The sequence below is a fragment of the Eretmochelys imbricata genome, chromosome 8, assembly GCF_965152235.1.
Source record: "Eretmochelys imbricata isolate rEreImb1 chromosome 8, rEreImb1.hap1, whole genome shotgun sequence".
NCBI lineage: Eukaryota > Metazoa > Chordata > Testudines > Cheloniidae > Eretmochelys > Eretmochelys imbricata.
The window spans coordinates 64,046,739-64,070,569 of record NC_135579.1 but is presented as its reverse complement, the minus strand read 5'-3'; the positions used below and the strand labels follow the sequence as shown (position 1 = coordinate 64,070,569).

General features: G+C 42.9%; 1 protein-coding gene across 1 annotated transcript in view; it reads left to right on the top strand.

The window, feature by feature from the left end:
- The window catches only part of LOC144269570 (coagulation factor XIII B chain-like), a 41,312-nt gene extending 18,912 nt beyond the window's left edge, over window positions 1-22,400 (top strand). The window contains exons 4-12 of the mRNA XM_077825352.1: window positions 2,741-2,917; window positions 3,091-3,267; window positions 8,287-8,466; window positions 8,900-9,085; window positions 18,016-18,198; window positions 19,543-19,749; window positions 20,137-20,319; window positions 20,707-20,914; window positions 21,866-22,400. Coding sequence (XP_077681478.1) covers window positions 2,741-2,917; window positions 3,091-3,267; window positions 8,287-8,466; window positions 8,900-9,085; window positions 18,016-18,198; window positions 19,543-19,749; window positions 20,137-20,319; window positions 20,707-20,914; window positions 21,866-22,400 — 2,036 coding nt within the window. The remainder of the gene's footprint in view (window positions 1-2,740; window positions 2,918-3,090; window positions 3,268-8,286; window positions 8,467-8,899; window positions 9,086-18,015; window positions 18,199-19,542; window positions 19,750-20,136; window positions 20,320-20,706; window positions 20,915-21,865) is intronic.
- The last annotated feature ends 1,431 nt before the right edge of the window (window positions 22,401-23,831 follow it).

Here is a 23,831-nt window from a genome sequence, read left to right as displayed (position 1 = left end):
AGAACAACAGTTACAAAAAGGTGAGTGTCAGGGTTCCCTCCCCACTCTGAACTCTAGAGTTCAGACATGGGCACCCGCATGAGAGACCCCCTAAGCTTATTTCTACCAGCTTAGGTTAAAATCTCCCCCCAAATTCTTCCTTGTATCTTGGATTAGCTAACGCTGCCACCACCAAGTGATTTAGACAAACTCAGGGAAAGGACCACTCGGAGTTCCTACTCCCCCCTAATATCCTCCCCCCATAACTCCTTTCCTGGGGAGGCTTGAGAATAAACAAGATGAGCACAGACCAACCTTGGGTTTTTTTAGTACACTTAAAAAAAAAAAAAAACCAAACCCAATCAGATTCTAAGAGAAACAGAACTTTATTAGAAAGAAAAACAGTAAAAAGAAGCCCCTCTGGAAAATTAGAATGGAATATAATCTTACAGGGAAATCAGATTCAAAAACACAGAGGATTTCCCTCTGGGCCAAACTTTAAAGTTACAAAAAGAAAACCAGGAATACACCTTCCTCTCAGCACAGAGAAAATCACAAGCCAAAACAAAAATAAGCTAACGCATTCCTTTGCTCGTACTTTACTGACTCTAATGGAGTTGGATTGCTTGTGTCCAGCAAGCACACACAACAGACAGACCAAAACCTTCCCTCCCCCTTCCACCAACCAGATTTGAAAGTATCTTGTCCCCTTATTGGTCCTTTTGGTCAGGTGCCAGCCAGGTTACCTTAGCTTCTTAACCCTTTCCAGGTAAAAGGATTTTGTGCCTCTGGCCAGGAGGGATTTTATAGTAGTGTATACAGGACGGTTGTTACCCTTCCCTTTATATTTATGACAGCAAGTAACCATTTTTTCTTGTCCTAAGATCAGGTCCAGTATTATTAAAATTACTATATAACTGGGAACCTTGATGCACACAGTGGCAACACTTATGCTATAAGAACTCTTCTGTGTTTACAAATAATTTATTAGTACATTCAGGATAGTCACACACACACACTGTAACTCAATAAGGTAGACAGAGATAACACAGAAAGTACACCTGAACATCCATACTCACACCATCCCTTGCAGAACAACCTTAAATGTTAGCCATTATCTTCCTCATCACCGTCACCTTCTTCATCTTCACCAGTGGCCCTTATTCTTACATCTCTCTCTCCTATTGCCCACAGGTTGGGATATAACTTTTATAATACGTTACGCTGATGCCAGTATGTCTAATGCATATTCAGTAGGGGTATTTCCCCTCTTCCCTATTTGTGTTTTCTCAATCTACTAATGTTGAGGTGTCCTTCTATAAGTTAGTATATTAATGATTTCAACTCTTTATTATATATGTCAATTTGTTGCCATCGCACTCTTGTGGTTGGAGGTTCCTTCCAAAACTTTCCAATAGCTGGTGTTAGCTAATGCTTCTATGGTTGGCTGATGTCATTATGGACAAAATTCCCCTTTACACTCTTCCAGTTCCCCAAAACTTAGGGGTTTTCTTTGGGCCATTTATCTATGCCAAAGTTCATAGGCCTCAAGCCTCATGATAACTGCTGAAGCCAATGTCTGACAGGATACAAGCCTGTAGGTTCCTTGCATTCTTACTGAATATAAGAACGGCAAGGCAGTGAATATAGTAAAGGCAAGCTAGCCCTATGGGCTAGAAATATTGACAGTTAAGTAAATTTCCATTTTAAAAGTAGAAAATGTGGTAGAATTGCATTGATTTCCATCTTCTGCACGTCCATGCAGACTTTGGCTCACTGTGTCAAATATAAAAACGTCTGGAGTGTGGCCAACCCTTGCTTTCCTGTGGCTTGTAAGATAGTCCCACGGGAAAATACAACAAAGTATGATTAGAAGTAGTACACGCTAAAAGCTAGAGCTGACTGAGTTTTAGAATGTGAGTAGTACATTTTATTCATTTAGGGTTAATTTTTCTTTTGAGTTTAATCTGTTTGCAATTCAGAAATACTCACTGAATGGTGAAAATACAGAGAAGCACTACAGTTATTTGTAAGGTTTATCTATGGAGTCGTATTCGTAGTTCAAAATATATTTTTCTCTGACCCCTGGCTGGCTGCCCTACCCTAGAGAAACAGCAGGCATGCCTGAAGAGAACTCTTTGGGCCTTGATTCTCTCTGGTAAAGGGTGGACTCGGAAGGGAAGGTTCCATTTCTTTTGCTATTTCCATTTTGAAGAGTGCAGAATTTGTATGACCACCCTACTAGTATAATCTAAATCTTGTTGTCACACACGGTACGCTTACTGCTGGGTGGGAATGTTGGTTTATGTCTGTGAGTTGCAGTTAAAATCTCAGCTTCTTCCTATAGCACCCTGCCTAACAGGCAAACTGCTAAAAGCTCCTATGCTCTCCCACGCTACAGTGAGATACTGTGTAAGTATATGTAAAGTTGGGAAGTTGCAGAGTCAGCAATACTGAAACAAACACATGTATGTATCTGAATGTACTTATTTGAATCAGTTTAGTCAAACATGGCCGTGCATCTGGTGCAAATTAATCCATTTCCCTCCAAACTTTGTTAATAAATGTATATCAGAGGACTTGAATAACTGGTGCCCCAGTTATTTACAAATTAAGTGCAATGCTTTGTGTCAGATTTGAATAGTCTACTAAAAACATGAGACTTTAATGAGGATCTAGCGAGAAAAATCCTATGTCATTAACTTTTAATGAAATAAGCCCCAAAAGTTATGTCTTTTTTTTTTTTTTTTTTTTTTAAAAGAGAGCTGCTTAGTACCAGACTTACATCACGGCCACTACTCCACAACCCAGCAGATCCTCAAACTGAATGAAACACTGATGTATGAATGTGATGAGGGATATCACACCAGAGGAGGAAACACTACTGAAAAGGCAGTCTGTGGCACATATGGATGGTCCCTTACTCCGAACTGCACTAGTACGTTGTTGTCTTTAGAATCACTAAACCTGAATCTTCCGAAGTCTGGTATTTTTTAACTCTGCAGCCTTTGGGGTTTTTTTATGGGAGAAAAGCTTCCAAACATTTAATGGATTTATTCTGATAGAGTTGTTTTAAATCTGTTTTACCCAGTGTGTGTGTTTCTTTTCTAGAAGTATTGTGCTCCTTGTTAAGTGAGATAGAACATGGGAATTTCTATCCCAGGAAGAAAAGCTATGAGGAAGGAGATGTGGTTCAGTTTTTGTGTCAGAAAAATTACTCTTTGAATGGATCTGATTTAATTCAGTGTTACGACTTTGGATGGTATCCAGAGCCTCCAATATGTGAAGGTAACTCTCTCTGTGTATCTCTTCCTGCCCCTACACCACCCTTACTATTACATTTAAAAATATACATTAAAATAACATTAACATTTCAAAGTGAAGCCCTCAAAAGTTAGGAAATGTCAGAATTAAGGCTGCCTGTGCAACCTTAATTCAGCCTCCTTATGCATATGCATTGATAGCCTTTAATTACATGATCACATACTATTCCACCTTTTCCCACCAAGCTCCAGCCCCTGTATCTGCCTCCTTCCCTTTCCGCCTCAGCTCCCCGTCCCAGCTCTTTATCCCTTTGTATTTGAATCAGGCTGCACACTGCCTGGGTGTCAGCAGAAGAAGCATTGAAAGCACAGAAAGAGTCTCTTCCTCCTCTTGGTTTTTGTAAACCCTCATGGCCTGTAGCCGCTGGGAGCAGCAATTTCAAGGAAAGTCCTGCTCAGCCCTGGCAGCCTAGGATGGAGCATGTTTAGTTACTGTGTGGGAATGTCACGTGCAGTAGAATATGTGAGGGGATGGAGCATGCTCAGTGCAGATATAATCTTTAGAAAATTTAGCTGCCTAATTCTAAACTTCTACTTACTGTATACTAACTACAATTTTCAGAGACTGACACATTTTCAGAGAAATGGCAAAAATTTCATCACTTACCTCAGTGTTTCCCACAGCCAAATGTAAAGTCCTTTCTCCAAAAAGTGGAGGCTCTAGAGCTTATCAATAAAAGAGTTGTAAAAATAAAATTTTATAATGGTCAAAACAACATATTTTCCCCCTAGTCTTCTTGTGGAAAACTGCTGCACCATTTAGCTGAATCATTTAACAACACCACCACCACAAAAGTCAGCTTGAGGCAGACACCTAAAATGGGTAACTTCACCCTTAACGGTTCAAATTTGACTTTTATAAGCAATTGGAAAACAGCATCTTCTAATGGAAAGTGTCAGGCAATCTTTACTATAAGAATTGTTACCTGCACCACCTGTCGTACAAGTGTGATAATTTAATGTGTCAGGGTTTGACCAAGAGATAATAGTAGCAATGTGACTTTGTATGAGACTCTAAACACTTCTCATGACCGTCTCGTCCTTCTGAAACCTGAAAGTATGTTCTTGGTTAAATGTCATATTATCTATCAGAGGAAAATCCTTGTCCCCTTGAAATCAAGGGCAAAACTCTCACTGACTCCAGTGGGATCAGGATCTTTTCCTTAGCATTTTACATTCACAACATACAATCATTTGGAGCTTAAAACTGGGACCAAATCATGTGTCCCTTGAAGGCCATGGAGTTTATCACTGATGTCAGTGAGAGCAGTTTCAGGTCCCTGATTAATTTCTTAGCTTGCTCAGTTGATTCAAGGGGATCAAATGTGGAAAACATCAACACAAAGGCAAAAAATAGATCTAATTTTGGAGTGCAAGTTACAACTGAAAAGAAATAAGTAATGGTCAGAACATGGTGCAACCAAGTTGCTTGATTTGAATGCACATTAGAAGTGGGCATGGTCTTCCATAAAGAAATTAAGTTCTCTCTCTCTCTCTCTGTTCCTTTTCAAAAGCAGAATAAACACGGAGCAAATTGTACATGTTTACTGCTGCTTTAACTTGAACTTTTTGTCACTGCACATGTGGGCTTATGCCAGTTATTAGTGCTGCTGTTGGAGACTCTGGGAACCTGTGGGTTGTGCCAGAGACTTGTTGCTATTGATTCATTTTTCATCCTGAAATTATGCAACCAACGTGGATATGGTGGGATCTGCACACATCAGGATGCATATTGTTTTGTGCTCAGTTGTATGTAATAGTGTGGATGCCTCTCTCCATTATAGATTTGTCTCTGAATGGGGCAGATGCATGTCTGTGTATGATCCCTGTTCATTCTACGATGTTGCAGATGTTTTTATTATTTTGAATGTAACTATACTCTATTCTTCCAACAACAAGCACCTCAGGGAGGTGAACCCCTTCCAGCATTGACACGCATGCAGAAAGCATATATATGGCATTACTGGGTGTGCTACCTAGTAGCAGTGTTTGCACAAATTTACATTTCAGCCAGCTAACTTCTTTTACAACACCAACAGACCTTTGTTATGGGTTTTCATAGATTCCAAGGCCAGAAGGACCATTGTGATCATCTAGTCTGACCTCTTGAATAACACAGGCTATATAGAACTTGCCCAAAATAACTCCTAGAGCATATTGTTGAGGGGGGAAAAAAAAATCCGATCTTGATTTAAAAATTGACAGTGACAGAAAATCCACTGCAACCACTGGTAAATTGTTCCAGTGGCTAATTACCCTCACTGTCAAAAATGCACGTCTTATTTCCAGTCTGAATTTATCTAGCTTCATGTTATACCTTTTTATGCTTGATTATAGAGCCCATTCTTAATTTTTTTCACCGTGTAGATACTTATAGACTGTAATCAAGTCACTCCTTAACCTTCTCTTTGATAATCTAAATAGATAGACTCAGAGAGATCAATCACTATAAGGCATGTTTTTAATCATTCTCATGGCTTTTCTCTGAGCCCTCTCTAACTAATCAACTTCCTTCTTGAATTGTGGGCACTGCAACTGGACACAGTATTGCAGCAGCAGTTGCACCAGTGCCAAATATAGAGCTGTAAAATAACATCTCTACTCCTAGTTGAGAGTCCCCTGTTTATGCATCCCAAGATCGTATTAGCTCTTTTGGCCACAGCATCACGCTGTGACTCCCAAACCTTTTCCAGAGTCACTGCTTCCCAGGATAGAGTCCTCTACCCTGTAAGTGTGACCTACATTCTTTGTTCTTAGATGTATACATTTAGATTCAGCTGTATTAAAATGCATATTGTTTTGTGCCCTGTTTACCAAGTGATCCAGATCTCTCTGAAACAGTGACCAGTCCTCTTCATTATCTACCACTCCCCCAGTTTGTGTCAGCTGCAAACTTTCTGTGATTTTGTTTTCTTCTAGGTCATTGATAAAAATATTAAATACTGTAGGGCCAAGAACTGATTACTGTAGCATCCCACTGGAAACACACTTGCTCAGTGATGACTCCCTGTTTACAATTATGCTTTGAGACCTATCAGTTAGCCAATCTTTAATCCATTTTATGTGTGCCATGTTAATTTTATATCATCCTAGTTTTTAATCAAAATGTGTGGTAAAAAGTCAAACACCTTACAGAAGGCTAAATGTATATTGTGTCAACACTATATTATCTTTGTCGACCCAACCTGTAATCTTGTCCCCCCTCCCCACCTCAACCCCCGCAAAAAATCAAGTTAGTTTGACAGGATCTGTTTTCCATTAATCCATGTTGATTTGCATTAATTACATTACCCTCCTTTAATTCTTGATTAATCAAGTATTGTATCAACTTCTCCATTTTCTCTCCTATGATCGATGTAAGGCTGACAGTTGTATAATTATCCAGGTCTCCCCGTTTACCCTTTTTAAAAATTGGCACCACATTAGCTTTCTTCCCGCATATAATTGTGATATGCTCTGTAATAGTGTATACTTGAAGTGCCGGGTCCTGGGTCACAGTTTACAGTTCCATCTTATCGTTTTTATTAGGGCTGTCAATTAATCGCAGTTAATGTCTGTGATTGAGTGAAAAGAAAATTAACGTGTTAATCGCATACCTCTGGGCGTGGAAGGAGGCATCAGCGGCAGCCCCAGCATGTAGCTCTGCGTCCTGAGGGAGGCTGAAGCCCAGAGCTACCAGCCTCAAGCCTATATTTGAAAATATAGAAAACCTCCAAAAATATTCAAATAAATGCTATTCTATCATTGTTTAACAGTGGGATTAAAACTGCAATTAATTGCAATTAATTTTAATTGCTTGACAGCTCTAATTTTTGTTGGTTTAAGCCCAATCTGTAACACTCCTTTTACCATAAATTTTTGTAATGATTTCTTGCACTCAGTGTTGTCTAACTTCATCTTCATAAACATTCTTGTTTTCTTATTACTAATAGATAAATGCTTTCACTGAAACTGTCAGATTGAACTTCTGAACTGGTTCACATTCACAACTGATATTTGCAGAATAGTCTAATGCAGCTGAAGACTAAAGTACCTGTGGCTATGGGATGTTGATCTTTTAAAATCTAGGACATGGTCTGAATAAGCAGCATGTGTTTCAAGATTAAGTTCAATACTTTTTAAAATTGACTGTGAGCTTTACCTGTGGGCTCCAAATTTTAGTTTTCAGTGGAAAGAGAAAATTGCATCCAATTTTTAAATGGCATTGGAGTGAGAACTGCATTTCAGTTATCAGTAAACTGGATTGTTAAGATCATTGGGTCAAATCCAATCTCTTTTAAACTCTGTTGAACTACATGGTTGACTGAGTCTGTGGGTGTAATTAATGTCCCTTTTCTGTGGCTACAATAGAGTGACAATACCCAGTGAACCCCTAGAAAGCAGATTGGGACTCTGTAGTCCTTTGTTCATCATGGACCTAAGCTCAGCAGGGGAGGTTTGGTGAACAGTTCAGAAAAGTGAACGTGACCACTGTGTCCATCAACTACAATGATCACTAGCAACCCCCCTCTCCTTCCCTCCCCCCCCCCCCGATCAACAAAAATCGTTTTGGGGTGGATACCGCAGACCACGGCTACTCTTGCAGGACAAGAAGCTGTGGACAAGCTGCACTGATGCCCTATATCTGGATTGTGGAGGAGGATTTCCTTAACCTGTCTGTAAAGGCTTTTTTACTCAGGATTTGTGCAGACATTGAGAGTGTCAACCTATGAAAATAACACCATCTTCCCAAAAATGTCTGTTATAGTGCTGGTTAAGTGTGTCAGGTCTGACTGTGGTGAGCTAGACTCTTAAGGTAAAAATTGGAACAATATGTATCACCCAGAGCTCTCCAGGTTCTGCTTCTATTGTTTCTTCACCAAGTTTGTTTCTCTGGCATGGATGTGCATGTGTGTGTGAACCCTAGGAAACCAGTTTGCTTTCTTGATAGAGATGATCTGATCAAAGCCTCCACCACATGTCCAAATATGTGTTTTCTTTCTAGATAGAAGAAATAAATGCCCTCCTCCACCTGAGCCTCCCAATGCCAATATACTCACAGATTTAAGAACATATCATAATGGAGCCAAAGTACATTTGGCATGTAAGCTTAATTTTACAATGAAAGGATCAGAAGAAATCCAGTGTGAGAATGGAAAATGGACTTCACCCCCAAGTTGCATTGGTTAGTAGTTGCTTTACAACTGTTTGGAGCTGAAGTAAAACCCCAGTTCAAAACATGTCTTAATCTTCATGTCTGTGTCTCAGTTTCCCCATCTTTAAAATTGGGGTGATGATATTTACCTCCTTTGTAAAGTGCTTTGATGCCAATGCATGAGAAGTGTTATGTAAGAACTAGGTATTGATCATTTTGGGACAGGATGAGGGAAGAGCCAGGATCTGAAGATGGATTTAAATCTGAATCCAATTTTTATGTCTGATCCCTACTGGTCCCAACTGCTCCACCAGAACCCTGATTTATTAGCCAGCTGGACAGTTTATAAGACCAATCTTTTTTTTTCTTGTGCATTTGGATGTAGTGTCTCGTGGGGAGGAAATAGTTTGTAAATATGAATAATTTGAGAGTGGTGTTTCCAATTTTTTTGCTGTAGTTTCAGAAGCCAAAGAAAAAATACCATGTGATCAGCCCCCACCTATTGAGAAGGGTACAGCAATAACTGAGGACAAGATGTATTACACAGGAGACACTGTTAGGTACAGTTGTGATCATGGCTACAGTATAAATGGATCAAACGAAAGAACCTGTAAAATGGGCAAATGGACATCACCTCCGAAATGTATTGGTAAGTATTCTGCTTGCAGTGTTATAACTCCTCATCCCTGGGAGGTGCTCCCATACTACAGAGATTGTTGATGGAACAATCTGGATGGATAGATTAATGGTCATTATTGTCATTAATCACAATAAATTGTATACTGTATTTGCAGTTATATTTCAGTTAATTACTGGTGCTGGCACTTGTATTTAAATATTTTATAACTGTTTTCTTGTCCATGCTGCTTTAAATATTTTGAAATATTCAACCTCTGAGGCTTCATGAGTTGCTTTTTTGCTTAATGGCTTCTATATCATAGACTCATAGAAATGTAGGACTGGAAGGAACCTAAATAGGTCATCTAGTCCAGTCCCCTGTACTAGTAGTGTCTAAACCTCCAGTGACTGAGATTGCACAACCTCCATAGGTAATTTGTTTCATTGCTTATAGTTCCTTATAGTTAGGAAGTTTGTTCCCAATGTCTAGTCTAAATATCCTTAGCTGCAATTTAAGACTATTATTACTTGGCCTGTCCTCAGTAGTTAAGGAGAACAGTTCATCGCCCTCATCTTTATAACAATGTTTTTTACATACCTGAACACTGTTACCAGGTGCCCCCTCAATCTTCTCTTCTCCAGACTAAACAAACCCAATATTTTCAATCGTTCCTCAGAGGTCATATTTTCTAGACCTTTAACCATTTTTGTTGCTTTTCTCTGGACATTCTCCAATTTGTTCATCTCTTTGATGAAGTGTGGTGCTCAGAACTGGACACAGTATTCCAGTTGAGATCATATCAGTGCTGAATAGAATGGAAGAATTGTTTCCTATGTCCTGCTTACCACACTCCTGCTAATATATCCCAGAATGATGTTGCTTTATTTGAAACAGTATTACAGTGTTGACTCATAATTATTTTATGATCCACTGTAACCCCCAAATCATTTTGTATTTGTACAATTGATTATTCCTTCCTAAGCGTATACTTTGCATTTGTCCTTCTTGAGTTTCAATCTGTTTATTTCTGATCATTTCTCCAGTTTTCAAGTTCATTTTGAAGTCTAATCTTGCCCTCCAAAGGGCTTGCAAACCCCTCCAGACTGGTATAATCCACAAACTTTATAAGTGTATTCTCTATGCCATTATCCAAATTATTTATGTGGGAAATAAATAGAACTGGACCTTACTCAATACGCCCTTCTAACTTGATTGTGAACCGTTGATAATTACTCTAAATATGGTCTTCCAACCAGTTGTGTATTCTTCTTATAGTAGGATGCACAACCATATTTCTCTAGTTTGTTTATGAGAGAGTCATGTGAGGCAGTATCAAAAGCATTAGTAAAGTCAAGGTATATCACATCTACTGATTTCATCCTATCCACTGGACTCCCCACTGGTTCAAGGGTATGCTGCCACCATGGGTTCTATTACCTTGTCCTCTGTTGTGCCTTGGGCAGCTTCTGGCACCGTCACAGAGCTATCAGGCTTGTTGGCACCACAGCTTGCGCTGCTTGGGCCTTAGACTATGGAGTTGAGGCAGATTCCAGGCCCAGCACCGAAGGTCCCCCTCAACTATGGTGCATCCTTCAGCAGTGTTGTCATTCTGGTGGTAGATTTCTTCAAGTTCGGTCTCACCCTTAGCCTCAGTACCAATGCCTCTCCTGGTACCAGGTGGGATTGTGTATCATTCAGTACTGCCGGTGCTGATCCCCCATTCCTCTACAGCACTGATGCAACCCCCATATTGGGTTTCAGATGACTCTGACCATTTGTTTGCCCTGTTGGGCCTGGCTCCCCTGTTGTCTACTCAAGATCCAAGTCAGGGTTGTCCTCCCACAAGTTGTTGGACAGGCATCAGAGACTCCCCTGGGATCACCATTAGTACTGAGATCAACACCTGTCCTGCAGTTGGGACAGGGGTTCTTGGACCTGGCCTACTGGCAGCCAATGCCTTATCTTTAGGTCCAGTGGCCTCCTTGAGATGCTCCTTGATCCCTGAGGTCCCACTCCTCAACCCACTCCACAGCGAGGTCACTCATTCTGATGGTGGCTCCCACTTCCAAACCACCTCAACTGCAAGCAATCACTGAGTCTATTCCCCCGGGACCTCCAGGACTATTCTGACTGGATCTTGTGGTTCAAGGACAAGACCCTCATTGGCTGAACAAATCACCTCCTCAGACAACTCCACTGTGCTGGAATCATCCTCTCCCTTGATGCCCAAGGACTTTAAAACATATCAGGACCTCCTGAGGTATGTGGTTGCTACCTTGAGTAGAAGGTAGCATTTCCAGGTAGAAGCAGCACTATAGACTGGGATTCTACTCTGGTATTTCCTGATCTCCAAGGGATGAGACCTATCATCGAGCTCCATGAAGTCAACAAATACCTCAGATATATGAGATTCTATATGATCACCTTAGCAACTATCCTCCCTTGTTTCTTAAGTCACAATGGCTGGTTTGCTGCCCTGGACCTTCAGGGTACTTATTTCTATATAGTAATTCTTCTGATCCATAGGAGACTTATCGTAGCTGGTCAGCGCTACCAGTATGTCATGCTGCCTTTTGGCCTGTCTTCTGATTCCTTGCCAAATGCATGATTATGGTAACAGTGTACCTCAGTAAGAAGGGAATTCATATCTTCCCATATCTGGAGGATTGGTTACTGAGGGACAAGTCCAGAGAGGAAGTCCTCTGTCATGTCCACTTCTCCCTATGCCTCCTCAGTCATCTAGGTCTAAACAGAAGGATGTCAACACTGGTTCCAACTCAAAGAATCAAGTTCTTTGGGGCCTTGATACTCTCTACAAGTTTGAGAGCAGTTCAGCCAATGAAGCAATTCCAGGCAATCTGCCACCTTTTGTTTGGAGCTGCAGTCTCAACCCTCAGCCACCGCCCAAGCATGCCTGAGGTTGCTCGGTCATATGGCTGCATCAACACAGGTATTCCAATATGGCAGGCTGTGCCTATGTCCTTTTCAGATGTGGTTGAACTCAGTCTATTATCCAAATCATCATCTCTTGGACAGACTGGTTGGACTTCCTCTGCCAATTCTGGACTCCTTACAGTGGTGGTTGGCTCAGGGAAATGTGTGCCAGGATGTTCCCTTCACTCAGTCCCCTCCAACCATTACTATTGTCACTGATGTCCCTGTAATAGGTTGGGGAGCACATTTGGGGTTGTTGAAAGTTCAAGGCTTGTGGTTGGAACAGGAAGCTTCCCTGCATGTCACTGTCCTGGAGCTTTGTGCCATCTACAATGCCTGTCAGGTCCTTCAAGATTGTATCAGGAACTCGGCAGCTCACCAAAAATACAACTGCAATGTATTATGTGAACAGACGGGGGAAGCACATTCCAACATGTTGTCAGGAAGTGATCAGGCTCTGGCAGTTTTGCATGGAGGAAAACATTACACCTATGGCTAATCACTTACTTGGGATCCAGAATCACCTGCCAGATCATCTCCGCAGAAATTTCTTCCTGAACCATGAATGGTGCCTGAAGTGCAGCATCCTGCAGACCATCTTTACTGTTTGGGGCATCCCAACAATCGATCTGTTGGCTATGAGACACAAAAAGAAATACTGTCTGTTTTGTTTCTGAGGGGATGTCAGTCTGGGTTCCCTGACAAATGTTTTTCACATGAGCTGGGAATCGATACTTTTGTAGACTTTTCCTCCAATTCCAATCATCCCTCAGGTCATTCTCAAGCTGAAATTGGACCACGCTAAGCTCATTCACATTGCTCCAGCGTGGCCAAGGCCTGACTGCCCATTTCTCTTCCTCTTCATCCTGATCTCCTGTCTCAGCATCATGGTGGATGCTGTGTGGTTAGTTGAGGAGAAGAAACGATGTTTAGAGGCAGTCTGGCAAGTCCTTATCAATAGTAGGAAGCCCTCCACCAGAATGATCTATTTGGCTAAGTGGAAGCAGTTCTCAATATGGGCATTTAGCCCAGGGACTTTATCCAAAGCTGGCTTGTATTCAGGACCATCTTGGAGTACATTTTACACCTTCAGTCTTCTTGTCTAGCACTTAGTTCATTGACAGTCCATCTGACAGTGGTTTTAGAGTTTCATCTTCCCATCCATGGGAAGTTGGTGTTTTCAAACCCCATAGCAGTGAGGTTCTTGAAAGGAGTTCCTCATCGCCACCTGCCACTTAAAGAGCCAATTCCTTTGTAAGACCTTAATAGTTTTAGCAGGTCTTCTGGGGCCTCTGTTTGAGACTCGGACTATTTCTTTCTCTCTATTATTTTCTGTGTCAGAAAACTGACTTGTGACAATAATGTCTTCAGGGAGAGTGGGTGAGTTTCAGGGTTTCATAGCAGAAACCTTTTGCATGCAATTTTCTAAAGGCAAAGGCCATATCCTGAGTTTTTATCCAAAGTGTTTCCCAATTTCACTTGAACCAAGTATGTATTTACCAGGCCCTTGAGGAAGTGGACAGCCATGGGGTTGGCCAAGATGGTGCACCCTGCCACTCCCAGATGAAATGCAGATATAGCTTCTAGGTGTACCTTGATGGAAGAAGCAGCCAGACCTTGCTGCTTGAGGTGTAACCGGTATTCTGGGATGAGAGGGATGGGGGCCTGAAATGGTTAAGTGCAGCCCTGGGAGCACCAGATAGCAAATCTCTTCCACTTTGCCAGATAGGTGGCCCTAGTAGAGGGCATCCTGCTACTGAGCAGAACTTCTCTGACCGGCTGTGAACACATGAGCTCCATGGGGCTTAGCCATGAAGCTTCCAGGCCGTGAGGTTGTGTATGAGCAGAAATGGGAACACGTACAGCAGATAGTCCGACTATGAGAGGAGGAAGGCATCCGCGATGGAGCCTTGGCTGTGGTTCTTGAAGGAGCAGAACGAATAGTACTTTCTGTTGTTCTGAGTGGCGAAGAGATCGATGTGGGGAGTTCCCCATCTCTGGAAGATGATTAGGGAAAATCGGGGTCTGTACCTCCGACGTTCAGTGCAAAGGAACTGAAGGGTCAGGCTGGTGCTGTCCTTATGGCATGAGGCGGAGCTAGGGCTGCTGGGCATGAGCTCCGCTCCTATGAGTGCTGCTAGGAAAAGTTCTTTGGCTCCAGTGCGCTGGGGGTGCATGCACCTAAGTTGAAAACACGTCTGTAACACATCTTGAAGAACAACAGTTACAGCTAGGTAACAGTTTTTTGTCTTTCCCTCCTCACTAGTAATGGGCCTACCCTATCCTTGCTCTTCCTCTTTGTTCTCATGTATTCGTTTAATTTTTTTTTATCCTTTATGTCACTTGTTATTTTAATCTTATTTTGTACCATGACCTTTTTAATTTTGTCCCTACATGCTTGTAAGTTTTTTAATATCTATCGTCCTTCGACTGCTTGCTCATATTGATTCCAGTTGGGGGTGCGTGTGCCACGTGCACAGTCGTTGGAAAGATTTTTCCCCTAGTAGCACCCGTCAGGTTGGCTGTGGAGCCCCCTGGAGTGGCGCCTTGATGGCACTCAATATGTGACCCTGCCGACCCGGTGCCTCCTTAGTTCCTTCTTACTGCCAATGCATCCAATGAAGTGAGCTGTAGCTCACGAAAGCTTATGCTCAAATAAATTGGTTAGTCTCTAAGGTGCGACAAGTACTCCCTTTCTTGTTACAGGTAGGTAACCATTTTTTCTTCTTGGAGTAGATGCAGCCGAGTATTCTATTTTGGTGACTCGGAAGCAGTACTCGTAGGAGGTGGGGCTTGTACTCTATTTAAACAAGGAATGTAGGATTGTCTTCTCACAGTTTGTCAGGGACTGCATCTGAATAGTCAGGACTAGAGGTTGGAGCAGAAGTCAATGCCGAACGTAGGATTGGGACTGGGCAAGGATTGCACTAGAACAGAGATCCGGGGACAGGCCAGGGTCAGAATGGCGATCAGAGTCTGTAGACAAGCCAAAATCCGTACCGTAGCTGGAGTCCAGATATAGGCCAAAGGTCAAAGCCAGGTGTGTAGAGTCAGCAGACAGAGGCAAGGCTGGAGCAGATCAGTAACAAGGCTGGAGCCAGATCTGGGTAGGAGAAGGACAAGACTGGAACAGGGCTCAGGTAAGGCTAGGGCAGGAACAGAAACTATCAGGAGCAAGCTGGGAGTCTAGTTCATTGTGATGCTGCACGAGGGTTCCTGGCTGGGTAGTGCTGTTGAACAGACTGATCTGCAGCTCTGATGTGGTTGAGGAAATACTTGAGCCTGGGGATCATCTGAGTCAGGCTCTACTCTGGGACAAGTTGCTGCTGCACACCTGAAGGCTGAGTGACTGCAGGCTCTGTGGGAACAGTAAGTTTAGTGCAGCTGAGTTGTTGCTGCATGCCAGAATGGCCACTCACCACAGATCTGTTGGAGGGGCAGCTGAGCAAGCAGCTCTGGTTTGGCTGCAGGTTTGCCTCACTGTTTGCATCTGATCTGGAAACAGCAGTAGTGGCCTACTGATTTGTAAAAGTACGTCCAATATAGGAATGTCACTTATGAATGCTGTCAACATTGCCTGGGTGCTCATGGAATGACCTTGCACCTTTTCAGAAGGTGTAGCTTGGGCTACATTGCATGCTGCCACCATACAAGAAGTTATCCACCTGGATATCATCTGTGAAGAGACCACTTGACACTTCATTCGGTTTGCATATGTGACAAACAATCGAGGTGAGGAGCAGAAAGGTTTGGTCCTATCTAATAAAAAGCTAGACATCGCTGACATCCAGCATCTGAAGATATTGTTCCTCTGGGGTTGAATGCAGCTTAGGTCAGACCATCTGCTGTACATGTTCCCATTTCTGCTCGTACATAACCTCCTGGCCTGGAAGCTTCATGGCTAAGCCCCATGGAGCTCATGTGCTCATAGCTGGTCAGGGAAGTTCTGCTCAGTAGCAGGATGCCCTCTACTAGGGCCACCTATCTGGCAAAGTGGAAGAGATTTGCTATCTGGTGCTCCCAGGGCTGCACTTAACCATTGCAGGCCCCCATCCCTCTCATCCCAGAATACCTGTTACACCTCAAGCAGCAAGATCTGGCTGCTTCTTCCATCAAGGTACACCTAGAAGCTATATCTGCATGTCATCCGGGAGTGGCAGGGTGTGCCGGCTTTACCAACCCCATGGCTGTCCACTTCCTCAAGGGCCTAGAGTGTTTATACCCACACGTTCGGCAGCTGATCCCTACATGGGACCTCAACCTGGTTCTTTTGAAACTGATGGGATCTCCCTTTGAACCACTGGCAAATTTCTTACTCCTATATCTTTCATGGAAGGTCGCCTTTCTAATTGCGATTACTTTGGCAAGGAGGGTCTTGGAGGTCAAGGTCCTCACTTCTGACCCTCCATACAAGTCTTCTTTAAAGACAAGGTGCAGCTCAGGTCTCACTCAGTTTTCCTTCCAAAGGTCATGTACCAGTTTCACTCCAACCAGGACACTTTCTTGCCTGTGTTTTATCCCAAACATCATGCGAGCAACCAGGAGTAGAGCCTCCACTCTCCAGACATTTGACAGGTGCTCACCTTTTTATATTGAATGCATGAGGCCATTCCAAAAGTCGAACTAGCTATTCATGGTGGTGGCAGACTGTATGAAAGGTCTCCCAGTCTCATTGCAGAGGATTGCATCATGGATTATCTCCTGCATCCCCACCTGCTATGAATTAGCCAACATTCCAGCCCCGGCTCTCAATGCTCACTCCACAAGAGCACAGGCCTCATCAACGGTGTTCCTGGCCCAGGTGCTGATTCAGGAGATCTTCAGGGCAGCGCACACTTTTGCCACTCACTACGCCATCACCCAGTAAGCTAGTGATGATGCAGCCTTTGGCAGAGCAGTGCTCCAGTCTTACCATAGCTCCGACCCCACCGCCTAGGTAGGGCTTGGGAGTCACCTAACTGGAATTGATATGAGCAAGCACTCAAAGAAGAAAAAATGGTAACTGTGGTTCTTCGAGATGTGTTGCTCCTATCCATTCCAGACACGCCTGCCTTCCCCTCTGTTGGAGTAACTGGCAAGAAGGAACTGAGGAGGTGCCTGGTCAGCAGGGTCATGTATTGAGCTCCATCAAGGCACCACTCCAGGGGGCTCCACAGCCAACCCGACGGGTGCTGTTAGGGGAAAAACTTTTTGACAACCGTACATGCGGCGTGCACACACCTAACTGGAATGGAGATGAGCAACGTATCTCGAAGAACAACAGTTACAGGAAAATGAGTAACGGTTTTTTCATAGTTTGACCTAGTTTCCACTTCATATATCACTCTCTTTAGTTTTAGGTCATTGACACTATCTTGGTTCAGTCAGGGTGGTCTCTTACCATACTTCTACCTTTCCTATGCTCTTGTGCGCTTAATAATGTCTCTCTTAAAAACCTGCCAACACTCCTGATCTGTTTTCGCTTAGACTTGCTTCCCACAGCATCTTATCTACAAATTCTCTGTTTGTAAAATCTTTTTGTCTTTATTCTGCAGTTTTTCCTCCTACCATTTCTTAGAATCATAAACTTTAATCGTTTCATGATAGAGTTCATATCTTTTCATCTCTTTATTTTTTCAAGCAACCAGAAATGTGTTAAGCACCTCAGAAAACAAGTAAAGACACTCCCGTCCCAGACAAACATACAATCTAAATTTAGCATGACCCAAAAATTGAGAGTCATAAACAAAGGGGATTTGGATGGGGGAATGGTACAGGTAGGATAAGTATGGCAATGAGACTGCGTGGTGACTCAGTAAGGCATTCACATGTCTTGGTGCTTCTATTCCTTTTTGTAACCCTTTTTAAAAAAAAGAAATAGCAGCTAAATTGTTGGAAGAAGTTGCAATTTTGTTTGTTACCCCAATTTCCATTTATTCTGTAGCTTTAACTTCCTTCCCAGAAATCTAGTTACATTGATTCTGGTACTATCATCTGAGAGAATTGTTGTGTACAGATACAGATTATGGCTACGGTTCTTCTCTTAGAAACGCTGGAAACTTGCTCCTCTCCACCTGCAATTAAAAATGGTGCTAGTTTTGGACCCTTATTGACAAACTACACAACAGGTTCCTCAGTAAAATACAGATGCTATCGGTACCACACATTGGAGGGTCCTGAAATTGTTCATTGTATACAAGGAAAGTGGACAGCTCAGCCAACTTGTTTAGGTGAGTCTTGTAGAAAAACTAAATGTTGTATTCTATTATTTGTGATTGATAAGACCATGAAAAAAACAAACCCATATAGCTCTATGGGAAATGCTGCGGTCTCAGTTAAATTTCAGGTGGATAATGCCTGCCTCACACAAACAGCTACCACGATGATATCTTTCTCTGTAGACTTGCTGAGACAAGTACTTGATGGCTGAAAGAATGAATCCTTGTCTCGTCTCTTGAATTTTTGCCTTGTGGTCAGTTTTGAGGCATAGTTGTGGGGCAGTTTGCATTGTCATTTCCCAGGCTGTAGCTTTTTTTCTGGATAATCAGAGACTTTATTCTCCTGTGCTGTTTCTCAACACCTTTCATGAGAACTAAATTTGCAGGAAAAAATTAGTACATATACAGAGAGGGTAATAATGGTAGAGCAGATCCTTAGTAGTAACCAGTTTTTCTTTAAAATGTCATTATTAGAAAACTCTTTTATAGTAAAGCACAAACAGACAGGGTGCTGGAACAATTTGTATAGTGGGGGTGCTAAGAGCCATTGAACCAAACTGTAAACGCTGTATATAATGGAAACCACTTCAAGTTGGGGGTGCTACAGCACCCCCCGCATCCCTAGTTCCAGCACGCATGCAAATAGAAGACCAATACAATTATATTTATTTATTTAATGTAATAAAATGTGCATATCTATCAATTTAAAAACAACCAAAATAAAACAGACCTTTAACTCAATTTAACTCAAAAGAAAATCAAGAAAAAGCAAACACTCCAAACAATTAAAAAATACCACCCCCTCAAATCAATTCCTCAGTCAGACATCTAAGTAAAAAAGTTAAATTTGCCAGGTGTTGGCTACACTTGTCCTGGAATGGCTGACAAAATCTAGCATCTCTAGTACTGCTGTCAGTTCCGGTAGATGACTCTTTTCCTCTTAAAAAGATTTTCCCAGTTATGGTAACTAAGTAGGATTAATGCTCTTATCTCTGTCATCAGCAGAAGTGAATTATTTATCATCAGTAAACACAGCCTGAGATACCACATGCATCATTGGTACTGATTAGTCTGATTTCCAGGAATTACAGGAATTAGCCTGATTTCCCGTAAAGTTTGTGTCAAAAGGAGTTTGTCCCCTGTGATGGGGCAGTTCACATTCCCCAACTTACCTTTAATTTTACCTATTCTAATTGTGATTTCTGGTGAGTAAAGATCTAAAGAAGTTGTAGCATTTCATATAAAGTTCAAATCAGTTTGCAGGATCATTGAGTTATAAGCCTTTTTTGGCTAAGAACTTTTAAATTTGGGAATTGTTACGAAATATTTGTATAAACGTAGATGTTTGTTTTCCAGAACCATGCACTCTTAATGTGGATGAAGTTAGCAATAACAACATAGAGATGAAATGGAGACTGGAAGGAGAGTTATTTTTCCTGCATGGTGACACTATCGATTTTGTATGTAAACAGGGATACTATTTGTCAGCCTCCAGCAGGCCGTCTCAGCTAACAGTACAGTGTACCCATGGAAAACTCAGATATCCAACATGCATTATGAAAGGTAAAACAAAGCTGTTTTTGCAGTCCTATAGTAACTCACCCAGTTCAGACACACTGAGATAGCTTTGCTTGAACAGTAAAGATATAGACTCTGCTATTAATAACAATAGAAGTTTAGGGTCAAAATTGTCCCTTCCATAGCAAAGATGTATTTTAAAATGATATGAACACAGCAGAAGAACACATTTTCCTGGGGGGTAGGGATGCCTGCAGAAGGGGGGTGAGACTTGTCTTTCTAAACATTTGGAGCCCAAAGATTTGCTGAGAATCCCAGCTCCAGAATTTAAGTGCATACAAAGTAAGAAGTTCTTGTAAGGTGCCAGATTCTCCTCTAAGACACACTGTATGTCTTTTTGTTAAAGTTTTTGACACTATTTATTTTATGTAGATCCCAAAGAAAAATGTGGCTCCCCCCCTATTATTAAGAATGGAGATGTTATTGACCCACGACTGACAGAATATGAGAGTGATTCTTCAGTTGAATATACTTGCTTTGATCATCATTTTTTGCAAGGGTCCAATAGAGTCTATTGTTCCAAAGGTCAATGGACTACCCCACCAGATTGCATAGGTATGTAAGATGTGCTTTTGTTTAAAAAAAAATAAAAAGTGACTCAATGATTCAACTTTTGTTTCAGGTTTTAATTATTAATTTCCAGTATTCAAATTAAGTTCTCAATCTGAGCAATTTTGATAGATATGAAGCCTCTGGGCTTTGGTAGATCTGGGGAAACCTGCAGTTGTTTATCCTGTTTTCCTAAGCCTATAAGAATTGGAGTATGTATGCAACATCCAAAAGTACTATCATCTGATATTTGTCTAATACATAGAAGGGAGGAAGGTGTTTGTGTCTAATTTTAATATACTAGCTATAGCCAAATAATGCAGTCTCATATTAATATTAACCTGTATATTAAGTTATAAAGGAGATTAACTATGCATCTTTTTTGTGTTTAAGAACCATGCACTTTATCGAAGGATGTAATGGACAAAAATAACTTAATACTGAGATGGAGTTTTGATGACAAATCTTATTTTTTCCATGGGGACTACATTGAATTTCTATGTAAAGAGAATCATTATGCACCATCAACCTCAGAGTTTGATTTTAGAGTAGAGTGTAGCAGAGGACAGCTGACATATCCAAGATGTGTTGAGAGAGGAAGGTAAGGCTAAGGCAGTATTTAATTTGAAATTTGTACATGCATATGAATAATATTTTAATTTCCATTTATGGGCTACCATTTCCAAGATGATTAACCAGCACTAATACTGATTCTCAACCAAACTATGGCTCTGATATAGTTACATGTGGCTAATATATTTATGTGCATTTCACGTATGGCTTCTATGAGTCACATAGTTTTGTGGTTGGTCCTTTTTTGTGGGTTGGAGAGGGAGCAACAGAAGTAGTTGTTGTAGAATCTCTGAAAAAAATTAAATATCTTCCTGTGTGACGTGAGTTGAAACTGTTTGGTCTAGTGGTTAGAACCAAAGGCCTAGGAACCAGAAAGATGTTGACTGTAGTTTTCTGATGGCTGAATCAAAAGTTTTAAATGGCAGGAGTTCATATACTAGGAGTTGCAACCTCTAGATGGGTGGCACCAGTCTGGCTCGAAAGTTGTGGTGAAACTATACGATCACAGTTGCCATTGGACACAGGGAGCAAACAAAGGAGAAGTTCTTTGAGTGATTGCTCATGTGCATTCCACACTAGGTGTGCGTGCTTGCCACGTGCACTGGTGCAGGAAGTTTTTCCCCTAGCAGTACCCATAGGGGAGCACCCCTAGCAACCCCTGGAGTGGTGCCTCTAGGGCACAGTGTAAGGGGTGCTGCGTGCTCCCCCCACCCTCAGTTGCTTCTTGCCAGCAGTGAAGGTGCATTGGAACCGCTCTGCTCCAGTTTGGCTGCAGCTTTCCTCTTGAACTCTTGTTCGTTCAGTTAGTAGTACCTGTAGTTAAAGTAGTGTTTAGATTAGTGTGTGTTAGTTTAGTGCACGCAGATCAGGGCATGCCCCATGCCCTGGGCTTTAAGTCATGCAACACTTGCAGGTGGCCGATGCCAGTGAGTTATCCACATGCAGACTGTTTACACTGTCTGGGGGAAACCCATCTCAGCGATCGCGGCAAGATTTGCAGGTCCTTCAAGCCTCAGACCAAGAAAGAAAGGGACATTTGGCTTCAAGCCATTCTGATGGAGTCGGTGTTGACCCCTACTCTGGTGCGCCGCTCCGAGTTGGCACCGAGTACTGCGGTGTCGGTATGTGGCGACCCTTTGGTGCCTTCCACCAGTCGGCACCGCTCCTTGTCCGTGGGGCATGCCAAAAAGGCTAAGAAGAGGTCTTCTCCTCCGAGACACCGGAGCAAGACTCGGGGAGAGATTAGACCCAAGTTGGGCAGTTCTCAATCCCCATCAGCCTCCAGGCCTCCGACTCAGGTTAAGCGGAGCAGCCCGGTCCACTTGGCGCTGACCTCCCCGGACGTCCAGGTGCCCTCCACGCCGGAGACCCTGCAAGTGGCCCGGGACATTATGTCTCTGCCAGTAGCAGGGGCACCACCACCATTGGCTTCCCGGTCCAGAGGCAAGTCGCTGCTTGGATCTCCGCAGTCACCGTCTGGTCGGTACTGTTTGCAGTCTAGGAAATGTTCCTGATGCCTTTGGCCGCTCAGCGACCACCTGTGTGCAGTCTGCGCAGGTCCCCATTCACCCCACCAGGTTGTCTGGCTGGGTTCCAACTGGCAGGAGTTCCAGGCACTGCTCTGACTCGAGGGAACATAGAGGTCCTTGTCTCCGAGAGGCTACCGTAGCCCATTGCACTACGGGCGTCGATGCCGTTCCCGTTCTTTGTCTCACTCTAGGACCCCGCCACAGCACCACTCCTGTAGTCCCAGACGTCGATCACCGGCACCTCACTGTCGCAGATCCTCCCGTCAGAGCCAATAGTGGAGCAGCTGCTACTGGCGGTACTCCTGCTCCTCCACACCATGATCCTGGTACCAATGGGCCCCGTGGCCCATGGTGCAGCCCCCAGTGGTGGCTCGCTTGGTGGCCGGAGCCTTAGAGAGACCATCGGTCTCCCTCTCTCAGCCTCCCAGAAAGGAATCAGTGGGGCTTTCATCTCCGGTTCTGCGCCCAGAGGGCGACCAAGTGGTAGGACCTCCGGTATTGGTGGGTATGCAGAGTACCACACCCCCATTCTCATCCTCCCCTGATGAGGCAATTACGCCCCCTCCTCCACCTGTTCTGCAGGAGGACTATAAGGCCCACCAGGAACTGTTGAAAAGGGTGGCTTCAAGCCTCAACCTTCAAGCCGAGGAGGTGGAGGAACCCTCGGACTCCCTCTTCAACGTCCTCTCAGCCTCGATACTGGGCAGGGTGGCCCTTCACTCCACAAAGGGGTGGCAAAAATTTCAATCGCCTTGTGGCAAACCCCAACTTCCTTGCCCCCAGCTCTAAGAGGGCAGAACGCAAGTACTTTGTGCCTGCCAAGGGGCATGAATGTACACCACAATGACCCCAGCTCTCTGAGTCTGTCAACCACAGGGAGAGGCAGGGTGTCAAGGTTCCTCCCCCACTCTGAACTCTAGGGTACAGATGTGGGGACCTGCATGAAAACCTCCTAAGCTTACTTTTACCAGCTTAGGTTAAAACTTCCCCAAGGTACAAATTAATTTTATCCTTTGTCCTTGGAATATCCACTGCCACCACCAAACTCTAACTGGGTTTACTGGGAAACGTAGCTTTGACACATCTTTCCCCCAAAAATCGTCCCAACCCTTGCACCCCACTTCCTGGGAAAGGTTAGTTAAAAATCGTCACCAATTTGCATAGGTGACCACAGACCCAAACCCTTGGATCTGAGAACAATGAAAAAAGCATTCAGTTTTCTTACAAGAAGACTTTAATAGAAATAGAAGTAAAGGAATCACCCCTGTAAAATCAGGATGGTAGATACCTTACAGGATAATTAGATTAAAAACATAGAGAATCCCTCTAGGCAAAACCTTAAGTTACAAAAAAGACACACAGACAGGAATAGTCATTCTATTCAGCACAGTTCTTTTCTCAGCCATTTAAAGAAAT